A 15,505-nucleotide genomic window follows, 5' to 3' on the forward strand; every position below is an offset into this window, starting at 1 on the left:
CAGGATGAACTCGGAGGGAACCCTGAGAGCACATACCCCAGCCAAGGCTGATTCCCTGTAAGGCCATATTAAAGCGAGTGGAAAAGTTGATGAATTCTACCTGTACTCAACCCTTTCAAGTTTGAATAAAAATAGGTCATAAAATAGATCATCATGCTAACAGACAGACAAACAACAATGAAAACTTAAGCTCCATAACATAAGCTAGCGTATGTAACAACGCCTCTAAACTTGAAGTGATTCATGGTCTACATAAGCAGAAGAACACACTAGGCTCCAAAATAGAGCATTTTTCACTGAGCAATATTCGATTAAATGTATTTAATTGATCTCATTAATAAGTTAGATTTGTCTTTTTAATAACCGGGGCCATTTTCAGAATTCTTTATATCCTCATGCACTGAGTGTAACTATGCATCTTAAAATAGATCCAATATGTTCAGAAAAAAGTACTGTCAGTCAAAAATCCAGTTTCACACTGAAAGTGTGTTGGAATATTTAACAAACCAGGCTATGTTTACTCAAGTTGTGTTTTCAATGCTGTGCATTTTAGATATTTTGTTATCTTCCCAAAGTCCCATGGGAAGATAACAAAATATATTATGTATTTCTGAGCAGACATTCATTGGTCGTGAATGACTCTTTGTGTTGCACCCAGGCTCTGATCATTTATAATATAATAAAATATAGTTTAATATAATCCAATATATAGCCTATCATCTCATAAAATATGATACATTTTAGTTATGTTATTGAAATTGTTCAGATTATTTATCTATTTTATTTTGGTCTGAAAATTGCATTCGTTTCAGAGGAAAGCTGTTGTGTCCGACAGCTCATGAACGCAGCATGTGTTGAGACGCGGAGGCTGAGCAGCATCAGGAGCAGGGGGATGGACAGAGAACAACAGCAGCTTCTGGCTGACTGACAGGTGGGTCACACAGTGTGTGTAGCCTCGGTGTGGACGGTCAATGTGTTTTTATCATCTCGCTGTGTTGTGCGGCTCCACAGTGGAACAGCAGCGACCGTGCTGCAGCGCTACAGGTGCACACGCGGCCGTGTCCTTCACAAGAACACAAGGTCTCTGCAGACAGAAGGTCAGTATGACGAGATGCAACGTCTCCTGGTGGACGGATGACCTCTGATCACCGTCTAGCGAGCTGCTACAGCACGTGAGGGTAGTCAGTATAGGACGACCAGGACCCCCCCCCACACACACACACGTTCTTTTTTTATATTTGTAATCCATCACGAATAGAAGGCATTTATTATTTAAAATAATATCAGATTAATATCAGATTAAGTCGGGTTGAGCAGGACACAGTGGCTGGTAACACTAGCCCTTTTATAAAGTGTAAAGTTATCTTGAGGATATCTTAATGCACTGCTTTATGATTTCTGCCAGAGCCTAACATCAATCATCGCAGAAGTGCGATGAATAACTGTAACCAAGGTTAAAATTGCAAATTTCAACGAGAACCAAAGTGTGACTGTGTAGCTCTAATACCATTTGAGAGTTATGGTATCATCATTACACACACTGGGAAGCTAGTGACCTAAACTTATGCATGTCTGCCATCCTGTGTTTGTGTGTAGGATATCAAGAAAATAATCCTGAGAAAAACAAAACAATGTTGCTGAAATTCCCTTTTGGGCTTATCTCCTTTAGCCATACTGAAATCCTCCTTAGCCGAAAACCATAGAGGAAGTGACAGGGAGGAAGGATGGACTCTATTTCTATGATGGGTGGAAGCAGGAGCCACATGTTCCTCACAGCCTCCTCCTCTCAACACGTCAATCATGCCCAGGCCTGTTTCCTGCCCAACGGCATTAAGAATGGAGTTGGAGATACTGGCACCACTTGTGTTTCTACCCAGCCTACAGTGGCCATCCTGGGCTCAGGTGACTTCTCCAAGAGCCTTACCATCCGCCTGCTGTGTCGGGGTTTCCATGTGGTTGTGGGCAGTCGCCATCCCAAACTGGCAGCCCAGTCATTTCCCCATGTGGTGGACGTAACGCACCATGAAGACGCTGTGGGGAAGGCTAGTGTCGTGTTCCTGGCAATCCGCCGTGAGCATTATGCTGTCCTGTGGGACCTCAAACATCTACTGGAAGGTACCAACACACACACTCAGAACACAAGCATCCATTTAAAGACACCTCTTCTTCACGGGCGAGTGATGACTCTTTCAAGTGCATTATCCCCTAACATTTTACTTCAGTAAAAGTAGACCTGATGTTTATTTGTGATGGAGGAAAGCTACTAAAACTTTAGTCCCCGTAAACCTCCAATGCAAGAAATTAAGTATTTGTACTTGAAGTGAGTATAGTAGGCTACTAAAACTGGCTTGAAAACATTTCAAAGTGTATTGTTTTGTCAGTAAGGAAATTATGTTTTCTTAAAATCATTACTTCTCTTACAAAAGTTAAAACTACAGTGTGACTGTGACACGTCCAAGCCTCTATGGTCCAAGCACGTGGGGCTAAAAACATCGGACAGACACAGACTCTTCTCACTTTTGTTTTAACTTCACACTCTATAACATTTGTCATCTTTCCTATTTAAAGGTCTCACGGTCTCACCAGTTTTATCTATAGATTTACTTTGTCCTACCCGCAAGTAACTTTCCTGCTCAATATTTGAATTTTTATCAACAGCCAGCTGATCAGAAGAATACTGCATCAAATGCTCTTTTTGTCTAAATATTTATAAATAACTTCATTACGACTTTGTTTAAATAGTTTAGGAGATTTTATGTCGTACGACCAACCCCAGTTACTCTCTTGGAGTTTTAATGACAAAGTCGAGTATAGAACTTAAACTTAAATGAATCAGTGCCAGTTCCAATTGTAACCCGTCAGCATGCCTGCTCCATCAGTCTCATTCAGAGACCCATGTGCTCTAGGAGAGAGAGAGACTGCAGCAGACAAGGCCTCAACCTGAACAACTGAGGCCACTGGCAGACCTCGCTGCTGAACAACTGATGTTGTCTCAATGACAGACCACCTGGACCCGAGTAGAGGTCACCAGCCAGTGGATCACAGTCTGGCCGAGAAGGTCCTGAGCACAGTGGCACTTATTCAAGTAGGCTTGGTCAAATCATTTGATTCTGCCATTAACAAATGGGTTGATGTCTAAATCTACCTTCAAAGGTTCATTCACTTATTCATTAGTTGCCGTCAATCTGATCACAGCACAACCCGACTTATCTGCCATGATCCCTCAAATTAGAACCTTTCTATTGTATTGCTTTGAATCATGTTGCATTGATTCCGTTTTGCATATTCTTGAGTTATCCTTGACACTTTTCCTCCCTAGTAGACATTAATCTCATATTTTTGTACCTGGTGGTTGCCTTTGTGTTCTTTTGAAGTCACAAATTGTAGTGGTGATTACAGTCCTGATAGTGGCTTTACTGAAGCAACAAGATACAAATGACATAGTTAATGTCATTAATGACAGAATCATGTCTTTTGCATTTATGTCTTGTAGGAAAGTACCTGGTGGATGTGAGTAATAACAGGAGGGTGAACCAGTATCCAGAATCGAACGCTGAATATCTGGCTTCACTGCTGCCGAACTCTATAGTGGTCAAAGGCTTCAACGTCATCTCAGCATGGGCCATGCAGCAGAGCTGCCCCAAAGATGCCAGCACACAGGTACAAAGTTCAACACATTCTGTTCTTTGAAGTCAACAACAAACTTATCACAAAGGTTAACATACAACCTTATTGCGTTGATTTCACCATCAGCATTTATTAATGGAATTCAGTAACACTGAATTGGATCAGTCACTCAAGTCACATTATTCTGGGCCTTCATTCACACAATAACAGGTGATCTCTCAGCACTAAAGGCCGGCACATGGTTCTGCGTTTTTAGAGACACGCAGGGACACGCAAGCGCAAAAGCCCCTTGCGTGCCCCTTGCGTTCTTTCGTACCCCTTCTTGCGTGCCTTGCCCGATTTTTTTAACTATATGACAAAGCTACGCAAGCCTCACGCAGTCCACAAGGCGGTGATTGGTCTGCTAACTACATCTTTTCCGGATTCACATTTCCGGTTTCATGCCCCATAATACCGGCAGAAACCAAGGAAGATTTAGAAGAACGAAGATGGACCAAATAGAATGTTTCTGTTTGGCAGAAGAGGTCTGAAAGTATGACCACTTGTATAACCCGTCATCCATCCAGGAATTGCAATTCCTGGATGGAGATCTCGGCTAACGTCAGTTTGCAGGTCAACAAGTGTATGAAGCTGTGGAGGAAGATCAGGGAAAAATTTGTCCGCCAGAAAAAGGCTATGAGGAGCAGCAGTGGCGATGCAGGGGGGAAGAAAGTCCCTGCCTTTTATTTATTCCTATCGTGGTTGGGACCACACATTAAACACCAGGCGACGTTATAAATAAATAAACAGTCCATGACGACTGCCACACACAAAGAAGGCGTCTCTAAGGTCGTCATCGACAAAAAACGCTTTGCAACTGGCGCAATCCTTGGAGAACCATAAATTAAAACGAGTTCATCGACACAACTGCGTGAAAAGCCGCAGCCGTAGTTGCAGAACCATGCGCCGGCTTTAAGGCTCTGTACCTGGTATCAATGTCTGTCTCTAGTGAACAAAAGTAGGCAGCTCTAAGTTCAGGTGTGGAATAACCCAAGACACACAGACAACACATTTGAGATCCAATCACATTTAGAGGTGGTAGACACATATAGCATATTCTTTTAGCATCTCTTCACCTCACAGGTATATATATAATTATACCTTCTGCCACAAGATTAACACTGACTGACTTTCAATTTTTTTGGCAAATGAATAAATCTTATTTCATTGTAAAGCTATACACAGTGCATCTCACATATATATTCATGCATACACTTACTCACATTGACAATGGACATGTGTATAGTCTGTATAAAAAGAGAATAATTTGGTCTTTGGTCAAGTGCCTTGAGATAAATTAGATTATGATTTGGCACGATACAAAAAAAATCTCTAGTTGTCCACTAACTTCTAGGACAGGGATGGCCGCAAGACAGGATCAAGGGCACAGTAAAAGAGAGTAAATTAGCCGTCTGTGAAAACCAGTGGGAAATGGTCTAAGGTCCGGACCAGGGGTTTTGAGAGAAAGATCAAATGATTACTTTGGTCACATGATAATACCTGAGACAGCAACATTATCATTTAGAAACATTCATCACCAAAAGACCGATTTTTCATTTAAACTCAAGAAGAAAACAAGTAGACAAACTGAAGAAAGAAATTGGATTATTTTGTCAAACTTCTATTCCAAAAGTAATGTGGATCATCATAATCAGGTCCAATGCATTTTGTTTCAGTATAATGTGATATAAAAAGGCTCACTGCAAGATATGTGGATTCTCGCATGATGACAAATCGGACACTTTAAATCTCTTCTAATTTAGGCACAGATTACACAATGCAGGACACTCATAACAATAGAGCTCCTGGCTGTAAAATAAATCCTAAAATAATCCCCCAACAAGTCAGCTGTCTTTATCCATGGTTTGTTTAATAAAAGTTTGGAACAACAACTTAAGTCCTGCCATGAAGCAATTCTTAAAGCTCAGGTTAACAGTACATTGAGGGGTGAAGAATTTTATGGTGGACCATTGATTTCAGAAATAATATTGCAGAAGAAAAGATAATTTATAAGATTTATATTATGGTTATTTCATATGCACATAACTGGGAGGTTTTTAGAGAAAATATTCTGTATTTATTTTTGTATCGATCAATTGTTATTTAGTTTCTCATAACCTCCTGACCTCCCTACCTTGTCTGTGCTCTAAGACCACATCGGTTCCCACTAACAACAATGTGATTTAATTCTTAAAACAACTGACAGATATATAGTTTATATTGTTACAGTAAAAATGTCCAGGTCCTGTTTCCTAAAATAGCTAGTTGCTGTGCTTTGTAATAATTCTTGCTGAAACACAAAATTGTTAATCTGTTCTTCACTACTCTCAGCAGTGGGTTACCACATATGTTTGCTCTGATGAGTATTTCTGGCAGCTGTAGATGGAATGTTTTGCTGCTATTGATAGTACAGTGCAAGTGTGAAATGGGGAGAGAGAATGGGGAAGACATGTAGCAAAGGGCCAGGTGGGAACTGAACCTATACCATATACCCTAAGTCAACATACTTTTCATGGTAATTATGGAGCATGTCACCCAGCGCAACACTGTGGCTCTTTGAGGAGTTCAGTGGCAAAGAGAAATAAGTAATTATTAATACTTTATCTCAAAAGTCTTCTCCCCTCGGTTCCATACTTTCTGCTTCTCTAACCAGTCCTCTTCTCTGTAATATTGGCTCTGTGTAGGTATTCATCTGCAGTGACTCAGTGGAGGCTCGACGGCAAATTATGGAGTTAGCCCGCCAGCTCAACTTCCAGCCCGTGGATATGGGCGCCTTGTCTTCTTCAAGGGACATTGAGAACATGCCCATACAATTATTTCCTGGTTGGAGGGGCCCAGTCCTAGCTGCTGTGGCCCTCTCTATCTTCTTTTTTGCCTACTCTTTTGTACGAGATATTATCCACCCATATGTGAAATACAAGCAGAGTGACTTTTACAAGATCCCCATTGAGATAGTCAATCGGACACTGCCCACTGTTGCTATCACTCTTTTGGCCCTTGTGTACCTGGCAGGCCAGCTGGCTGCTGCCCACCAGCTCTATTATGGTACTAAGTACAGACATTTCCCACATTGGCTGGAGGGGTGGCTGCAGAGCCGAAAACAGATGGGCCTCCTCAGCTTCTTTCTGGCTGCTGTCCACGTTCTCTACAGCCTCTGTCTGCCCATGAGGAGATCGGAGAGGTACCTGCTGCTCAACACTGCCTACCAGCAGGTCAGTATAGGACAAGGGTTACTGACAATATGTCCACATTCATACTCATAAACTTGATCTCCCACCACACAAAGCAGGCATGAAATATATCATCATTTTGAGAAATATAATTATTTTCCTTCATTCCAACTAATACATCTAAAGATGTATTTATCTCCTGTTGGGGGTGAAGAGGATGTCGCACCTTATTAAGCCCTATGAGACAAACTGATTTGGGAATATGGGCTACAAAACCAAATCTCTATCTGGCAACATGCACTTTAGCCAGAGCTGCTGCCTACAAAGACCTACATTACTTACATATATGTTGCATTGACCTATTCTGCCTGCTGCAAAGATATATTGATGGCCCAGGCAAGACTGGCCTGTTAATACATACACATGAATGAGGGAGATGTAGAAATATTTACATCTGAACCAATTTCAATCCAATCATGTTTTTTTTTTTAAATCAAGGGTTTATGATCTAACAACCTCAAGACGTTAAAGGGACCAGTGTGTTCAACATTAGGCTTACATGAACTGAAAAATGTGGTGCAAAATAATTAATTATTGTAAGAAATTAAAAAAACGTTCCCTTGTCAAGCATGGATTTGGCTTTTTTCCATGATATCCAATATTGATATTTGATATTTGATATTCTTCCTCGATCTTCCTTAATACATTTGGAGATGTCCCTGTATGAATATTACATTGATTACATTTCTTTCAGCCTATGCTTTTACAGCGACTTACAATAAGTGCATTCAACCATGACGGTACAAACCCAGAACAACAAGAATCAAGAAAGTACAATTTTCTTCAAGAAAGCCAAACTACAAAGTGCCATATAAGTACAACTAAAGCGCTACCTTTTTTTAATTCAAGGTATAGTTGGAAGAGATGTGTTTTTAGTTTGCGGTGGAAGATGTGTAGACCTTCTGCAAACTTTTTGTTGAGTGGTTAGCTTGCAATGAGGCAGCAACAAGCCAATTTGCAGATGCAGAGCGGAGTGGACGGATGTGAGGTTTGACCATGTCCTGGAGGCAGCCACTGGTAACCAGTGAAGGGAGCGGACGAGCGGAGTAGTGTGTGTGAATTTAGGTAGGTTGAAGACCAGACGAGCTGCTGCATTCTGGGAGAGTAGACTGTCGAGTGTCACACCCAGGCTCCTAGCAGTCTGGGTGGGGGCTAACACGGAGTTGTCAAAGGTAATAGTCAGGTCGTGGGTGGGAGTGTCTTTCCCTGGTAGGTAAAGTAGTTCAGTCTTATTAAGGTTAATTTTCAGGTGGTGTGCATGCATCCACTGAGAGATCTCATTCAGACAGGCAGAGATTCATACTGCTACCTGTGTTTCAGATTGGGGAAAAGAGAGGATTAGTTCGGTGTCATCTGCGTAGCTGTGGTAGAATGACAGAGCCGAGAGAGTTGGTGTACAGAGGGAAAAGGAGGGGACCCAGGACAGAACCTTGAGGGACCCCAGTAGTGAGAGGTCAAAGTTCAGACACAGATCCTCTCCAAGTTACCCGGTAAGTGCGGTCTTTGAGGTAGGATGAGAGCAGGGAGAGAACAGAGCCTGAGACACCCAGATCATGTAGGGAGGAAATAAGGATCTGTTGGTTCACTGTATCAAAGTTTTAGAAAGAAAGGGAAGAAGAGAGACAGGTCTATAGTTCTTTACTTCAGATGGGTTTCTTCAGGAGAAGGTTAACTCTGGCTTGAAATAGTAAAGCAAATTGAAACATTCTTAATTGACCATCACTTTAATCCAAATCCATGCTTGAGTGCCTGAAATATTCTGCATACTCCGACATATGGCACGTCCACATTGTAATAGATTTGGTGGTAAATATTGGTCATGTCCACACCCATATCTATGCAGCCGTGTTCTACATTAATTGAAAATATTATGAAAATGTATATTACCGACGCCAAATATACAATGTATTGATATAAGAGCTTTGAGATAGGTTCAGTTTTATTAATGAGTGTTGAGGTAGAGCATTTTAGATATTTCTAAGTTTCACTTCCATATTTCCTGCATTTTAGTTTTTTATCATATTCACACTAAACAAATTTGGTGCCGCTAGTATTCTTTTAACCCTTTGACGTGGTTCCAGGAGGTAAATAGATTCAAAGCACCTCGTCTTTGTCCCAGTCTTTTCTTGCAGGTTGATGTTGCCATGCATTATAACAAGTGATATGTGATAATGCCTTTGATGAATCTATCTTGAGCATCTTCTGTGTTGTCAGGTCCATGCTAACGTGGAGAATGCGTGGAATGAGGAGGAGGTGTGGAGGGTGGAGATGTATGTTTCCTTTGGGATCATGAGTCTTGGGCTCCTGTCACTTTTGGCCATCACCTCCATTCCATCCGTCTACAGCATGCTCAACTGGAGGGAGTTCAGCTTTATACAGGTATGAACATAAAATCCGGGGGTTTTCGAAGTCTGACAGTGTCTTTCCTCAGGGTGGAACATCTGTTAAGTTAGTGAAATGTTACCAGAGCTGCACAATCCATGAATTCTGTTGCTTAGATCAAAATAATCACTAATGATTCTGCAGAAACTGTATTTTGTCTATGATAAATGCTTGTCTTCAATGAACATTAGAGATAGTGATATTGTGTGACAGATTTTATGATCGAATCAGAAAATATGTGTATGATGTTATTGATATAAGCCAATATTTACATACATAACTGCTGAGCATGTCAGAGTGTTGTCGAATCTGTAGTCAAACTACAATAACTTCCACTTGTTGTTTGAGCACAGGCATGCATCTGATGTAAACAGGGAAAGGTTATGTGAACAACAGGAATAGGGAACACCGGGTTTGCGTTACACAAGGTGAAGTTTGCCCCATGGTAATATTGCACTGTACCAGGAGTTGTGTGTCTGAAATGGAGGGATGGCTATGCTGTACGTTCATAGCACTTGATACATGTGCGCACTATCACACTTACTCTCTGTCTTTGCACCAGTCCACTCTGGGCTACATTGCTCTGCTCATTGCCACCTTCCATGGCCTGCTGTTTGGCTGGAAGCGGGCCTTTGAGGAGGAGGCCTACCGTTTCTACCTGCCCCCCAGCTTCGTGGTGGCCCTGGCCCTGCCGGTGATTGTGATACTGGGAAAGGTGGTGATTCTGCTTCCCTGTGTTGCCTGCAAGCTCCATCGGATCCGCCGGGGAATGGATAGCTGTCAGTACCGGTGCCAGCGCCTGGAGCCAGTGGGTTCAGCTGCCCATGTTTCACCTGAGAGAGTCACCATCATGTGATCACTGCAGCACATAGCTATCTGCTCCTTTACTTAGGGTTTCACACATACTGCCACATGCCATACAAACAAAGACTATTTACTCATGTGATGAAAATGCAATATTGTTCTCACTTTGTTATTGATAACAGTGTTTCCTGACATGTGAATTATGTACTTGTGTGATTGTGTTCCAGATGTTTGCCCAAACTGTAAAACTGTATATTATTTCCTTGACATTGTCCTATCAATATGTTCCAAGTACCTGGCAATATTTCACCAACATTTTCATGTTGAGTACACTCAGATACACATTAGTCATTAATGAAAAGGGTAAGACCACAATTTTTCCACTTAAAGGTAACTTTACTAGTTCTACTCAGCCTATGAAAGCAATAGTGTGAACAAGTCTGAGAAAGTAACCCCAATGATGTCATAGGGTGGAGATAAGAGATTTAACTCATGAAATCTATGTGTCTACCAGGCAGGGATGTTTAATGAAAAGACACTTCTGAGTCTCTCTTCTGATCGAGTAACTGTTTTCTGAGTGATGTATGTGCCTGTCACATGGTAAAACATAATAATCAACAACTGTTATTTAATACAACAAATGGAAACAATGGTCAATGCTAAGAAAATCAGATAAGACGTGGATATCTCCCTTTTTACAATTTTGCAACTTTTAAGACATTAAGACTTTTTACTTTTAAGGAATACACATGAATAGCTGGGTTCTTCTGTCTGTATTCTCCACATGCCCATGTCATGTTTCCTCCCACAGTTCTAATGCAGGTCAGGTCAACAAGAAACTCGAAAATGCATCAGTGTTCAGTATGTTAGTCCTGTAACAACCTGGTGACATGTATTGTATACTTGAAGGTTGACACATTTCTTTTAAGTCATGATTTTCATTCTTACAGCTTAAAAAACAAACAATTATGTGTAAGTAGCTTAGAAGAAATCCTTAGTTTTTTTTTATTATATCATTCTGCTTAACATTGTTCTAAATTTTACAAAGATGTTTCATAACACTGTCAAATGTTTTAAGGTATTTGTTGATTGTGCATTATCACTATGTTGTTATGGTTTTTCTGCCTTTCATGACTGTGGTACTATACCAGTGAATATTGTGTCTATCTGTCATGTTCTAATCAATGAGATCCATGGCTTTGATTGACGATTCATGTTTATACACAATGCAGCATCAGTCTTAATGGTGAAGATATTTTTGTTGCCTGCAATGTAGCTTATCTGCCAGTACAATTACATTAGCTTATAGATCTAGTCATGCTGCCTTGTCAAAAACAGTGTCAGGGCAACATCTTAATACAGGTAAGATCTGATCATTTTCACTGTAAGATGTGTGACTTTTCCATCAGTGCTGTTGGGTGTAATGCTGATGATAATCTCTTCTGTTCAATGTGCCCATCAATTTGAATAAATTATGTCACCAAAATACTAACAGCATACATCAAAACGTGATGTTCACTCTGGTGGATCATCCATCTAAAGCATTTTTACATTTGGATGTATATTCTCTGCCTTGAAATAAGTCAAAAAGCATTGGCTGACTTGCTGTAGTACAGTACCAAATGTTTTAGAGCCTGTTCTTGCCATACATTTTTAATCATGTGCAGCTTTGATTTAGCTTTTTGGCTAATACGCACATTACGGCTGACTGTCAAGTTTCAAGTTTAGTCGTGAAATTCCAGCGATCTCCAAATTATATAGTGGAATAAAATTGTGTTTCTCGGGATCTGTGTGCACATACAAACTGTTTAAGGCAATAAAGTGTATGAGTTAAAATGATATAAAATAATAAAAGACTTAAAAGTTAGCATTATAAAGGGGTGGGAGGAGTGTCTCAAAATACTGAAGGCTTTCTTCCTGCATGTCTCCTTATAGATGTCGAAAACATCTGTCTTCATAGGAAATCATGTCCTCAATGAAGGGGAGTGAGACCCCGATGACCTTCAAAGCCATCCTTGTGACATGTTGTAAGATCTTTCTGTCTGACACACTGCAGGTCGTCAGGACACTTTCAACAGTGCCACAGTAGAAAGTGGAGGATGCCCTACTGCGCCTTCTCAATCAGGTGTGGCCGAGTCCAGGACAGATAGTCAGTGATGTGAATTCCAAAGAAGCTTTGTTTTGCTGCTGACCCTCTCCATAGAGCAGCTGCTGATTTGCAGTGGGGAATGCCCAGTCTTTGACCTGAAGTCCAGCTGTTGCACCACTGCCCTGTAGTATGTTTCATCGACATTACTGATGAGTCCTACTAATGTAGTCATCCGCAAATTTGATGAACTGGTTTGAGTTGGATTTGGTAATGCAGTCAAATGTAAGTGGAATGACTGGCGACAGACTGATCACGCAGCCTTGAGGGGCCTCTGTAATCAGTGTGATGTCTTGGTGCCACAACAGACTGATTGTGGTCTGTCTGACAAAAAAAAATCAAACATTTATTTGAAGAGGGAGCTTCTTAATCAGCTGCCCTGGGATGATAGTCAATGAACAGAATTCTGGCACTGGTTGGCAGCAAAGTATGCAAATTGAAAAAGATTTTGCGAGGAGAACAGCGGACATTTATGCTGAACACATGGTGTACATGATGCCGTTTCGGGCCAAGGACACCAGGATGACAACACAGGAGTAGTATGGAGGCAGTTTCTTTTCCTTCTGTTGTTTTTTTTTCGTTCGAAGAAGTGGTCACCCTTAACTTCAACTGTATTGGATTTGGCTGCAATGCTGTTTACCCCTGAAACTCCAGAAGTGTTTTGTGGACTCAAACACTTCACCAACCCCTCCATCCGCATAGCAGTGAGTAGATGTGAATTAAAATGTTTAGGTTAACTATAACAAATCTATCCATTCGTCATCTATCTCTCCTATACGTTTATGTGGGAGCTGAAGCAATCCTTGCTGACATTAGGCAAGAGGCAGGGTAAACTTGACAGGTGATGACCCAACAACATGATTTGTTAAAGAGCTACGAAGCAAAACAGGTCTAGTATAAAATAATTTTAATGAAAACCATCACACTTAAATCTCAGTACATTCATGGTGGCAAATAAAACTCAATTCAAATCTGATTCATAACTTAAGAAATAAAACAGTCTGAACTTTCACAGTAACTAACACCAACACCTTTTATACAGTTAGTGGTATGTAGTGATAAGTAATGATGGCAAACGGTATAACCCCTCAATTAAAAATATAGTTTGATCATTTAATGAACCAATAGGCGGAGTCGCATTTGTTTTCGTCATAGTACAGGAGAGATCTGCCTTCTCTCAACACACTAAACCCATAGGAACAAAGTGCAGCAGTTGTTTTAATCTAAATACTTAAGATGAGTGAGGTTTTTCACACCATCAGACTCAACTGTGCTGTGTCATTGCGCTACTTAAACTGAGCTCATACTACTCAGCAAACGAACAATACATGTTAGTTGCAACAAAACATTAATGGGGGGGGGGATTTGTGATGGAGAACAATCTCCGCTGTATTTTAAAATCAGTGGCGGGTAAAACGTGTTGTGCATGTTATCTAACAATATTTACTGAGGCAAACTCGCCATGTTGGCAGATAAACAATAATGCTACACCTTTTGAATGGGATTCGGCATGAACGTAGGTCCACTGCTTGGTCCTGAAAAGCGACTAAAACGTCCCACACACACACACATTCAGCGGCCGGTGCATGTCCATCAGTGGTAAAAACAGAGTCATATGTGGGAGCGCACCTGCTCCAGGTACGGCAGCAGCTCCTGAGCAGTGGGCCTGCATCTGACCTCTCCGCTCCAACACAGGCTCAACAGAGTCCTGCACAGCCGCCCCTGCTCCGAGCGGAACACCGGCTGGTCCTGGACTGGCGGCCGCAGATTGTACGCCACCACCGCATAGACCACGTGCTGCCGGTCGCCGGTGTAGGGCTGCTCTCTGGTGATCAGCTGCCACAGGGTGATCCCGAATGAGAAGATGTCCGCTTTAGGAGACACCTCCTCGCCCTTCAGCAGCTCAGGGGCCCTGTGCGTGTACGTGCCGCCCATGTGGCTGAGGAGGGGGGTGATGGTGCTCGTCTCACAGCGACGGTCCACTTTGAGAGAGCAGCCGAAATCAACTATTTTGCAGACGTCTTCACTGGACACCAGCACGTTGGCAGGTTTTATGTCGAGGTGCACGATGCTGTGAGAGTGTAGGAACCGCAGGCCGTGCGCGATGTCTGTGGAGTACCTGAGCCAGCGGTCCTCCCCCAGCTCTGCACAGCCGTAGATGATCTGTTGCAGATTTCTGCTCCCAACAAACTCCATCAGGATGGTTCCGATGCTGCTCTCATCTTCAAAATCCGCCGGCACGCAGGTGGTGGCCGCGATGACGCGCACGACGTTTCTGTGGCGCAGGTGTGCTGCGTTCAGCTCGGCCCAGAAGCTCTGTCGGGAGGCCAACTTGTTCTTTGTGCATTTCTTGACTTTCTTCAGCGCCACGGTCTCCCCGAGGTACTCCACCTTGTAGACAGAGCCGAATCCCCCGGAGCCCACAGGCTGCATGGACCGCAGCTCCTTCCAGAGGATCACAGACGACCAGAGCCGGCTGGCCACTCTGCCGTGCAGTCGCTGGACGGGGACCTGTAAGGTTGAGCCGTGCGAGTGTCTGGTCAGCGGGCTGCTGCAGGTCCCAATGTCCAGAGAGGGGTAGAGGTCTTTAGGGAGCAGGCGACTCACAGGGTTCGGAGAAGGCATCGTTGCATGTTAGAGTCAGCCTGTGCAATCTGAGGTTTGCCGCTGACTGAACAGCACAGGTCTTCACTGCTTTTCTGTACACGCACAAACACAACCGCGCAGCCACACTGCCACTTAGTGTTGTGGAGTATGTAATGCTTTCTGTTTGGGTTCAACGGGTTCATCCCAATGGTTCAACTCAGTTTACTCAGTCTGCAGCAGGGGAGGACGGGTAATATGAGCCACTTTTTGCATTCTGCTTGAGGTGAAGCACAATAATATTTATGTGTGTCCAAAAGTAACTACCGTGTGCATGCCACTGCTACATCAGCAGCTTACTGGACAACTTTGTGCTGTGTACAGTTTGAGAGGTGGACAGAGATTTGACATTGTTCAGCATGAGGCTGGGGGAGGGAGCTCCACTGGGAAACATGTAACACAGCTCAGAGACTGTATTTGTCCTGCTCAGTGTGTTTCACTGAGACTTTCCCAGAATGCATCTACAAATTATCACATTCTAACAACTACGTCAGTGCACAACAGTGTTGATAACAGAGGAAAGGGCACAATGTGCTGCATCATCTGTTCGTCTGTTCATGATAAACTGTGTCACTCTTAAATTCTGTTCCCCTGCGAATGATCCTTGAAACTTCAAAATAGGCCTTGAGATGAT

General features: G+C 42.4%; 2 protein-coding genes across 5 annotated transcripts; one reads left to right on the forward strand and one right to left on the reverse strand.

The window, feature by feature from the left end:
• Positions 1-867: 867 nt before the first annotated feature.
• Positions 868-11,577, forward strand: steap2 (STEAP family member 2, metalloreductase). 4 transcript variants are annotated; one of them, XM_053413001.1, is made up of 7 exons: positions 868-931; positions 1,012-1,097; positions 1,670-2,115; positions 3,494-3,660; positions 6,351-6,878; positions 9,111-9,275; positions 9,841-11,577. In XM_053413001.1, the coding sequence occupies exons 3-7, from the start codon at positions 1,725-1,727 to the stop codon at positions 10,132-10,134; spliced, it is 1,545 nt and encodes a 514-aa protein (XP_053268976.1). In that variant the 5' UTR covers positions 868-931; positions 1,012-1,097; positions 1,670-1,724; the 3' UTR covers positions 10,135-11,577. The 4 variants fall into 4 exon arrangements, with proteins under 4 accessions (XP_053268976.1, XP_053268977.1, XP_053268975.1 ...); XM_053413002.1 differs by having other exon boundaries at positions 878-1,097; positions 1,597-2,115; XM_053413000.1 differs by having other exon boundaries at positions 878-1,097.
• A 2,262-nt stretch (positions 11,578-13,839) lies between these two features.
• Positions 13,840-14,921, reverse strand: mos (v-mos Moloney murine sarcoma viral oncogene homolog). The gene has a single exon (XM_053413031.1). The coding sequence runs from the start codon at positions 14,851-14,853 to the stop codon at positions 13,840-13,842; it is 1,014 nt and encodes a 337-aa protein (XP_053269006.1). The 5' UTR covers positions 14,854-14,921.
• Positions 14,922-15,505: the final 584 nt, after the last annotated feature.

This window comes from Pleuronectes platessa, chromosome 20, assembly GCF_947347685.1.
Source record: "Pleuronectes platessa chromosome 20, fPlePla1.1, whole genome shotgun sequence".
Taxonomy (NCBI): Eukaryota; Metazoa; Chordata; class Actinopteri; order Pleuronectiformes; family Pleuronectidae; genus Pleuronectes; species Pleuronectes platessa.

What these genes read in the sequence shown, in the direction of transcription:
- steap2 (XM_053413001.1), top strand. Translation starts at nt 1,725, where the DNA reads ATGGACTCTATTTCTATGATGGGTGGAAGCAGGAGCCACATGTTCCTC. An exon ending in TCAACACTGCCTACCAGCAG is followed by an intron (nt 6,879 to 9,110) that starts GTCAGTATAGGA and finishes CTGTGTTGTCAG; the next exon opens with GTCCATGCTAACGTGGAGAA. An exon ending in GGGAGTTCAGCTTTATACAG is followed by an intron (nt 9,276 to 9,840) that starts GTATGAACATAA and finishes TCTTTGCACCAG; the next exon opens with TCCACTCTGGGCTACATTGC.
- mos (XM_053413031.1), bottom strand. Translation starts at nt 14,853, where the DNA reads ATGCCTTCTCCGAACCCTGTGAGTCGCCTGCTCCCTAAAGACCTCTAC.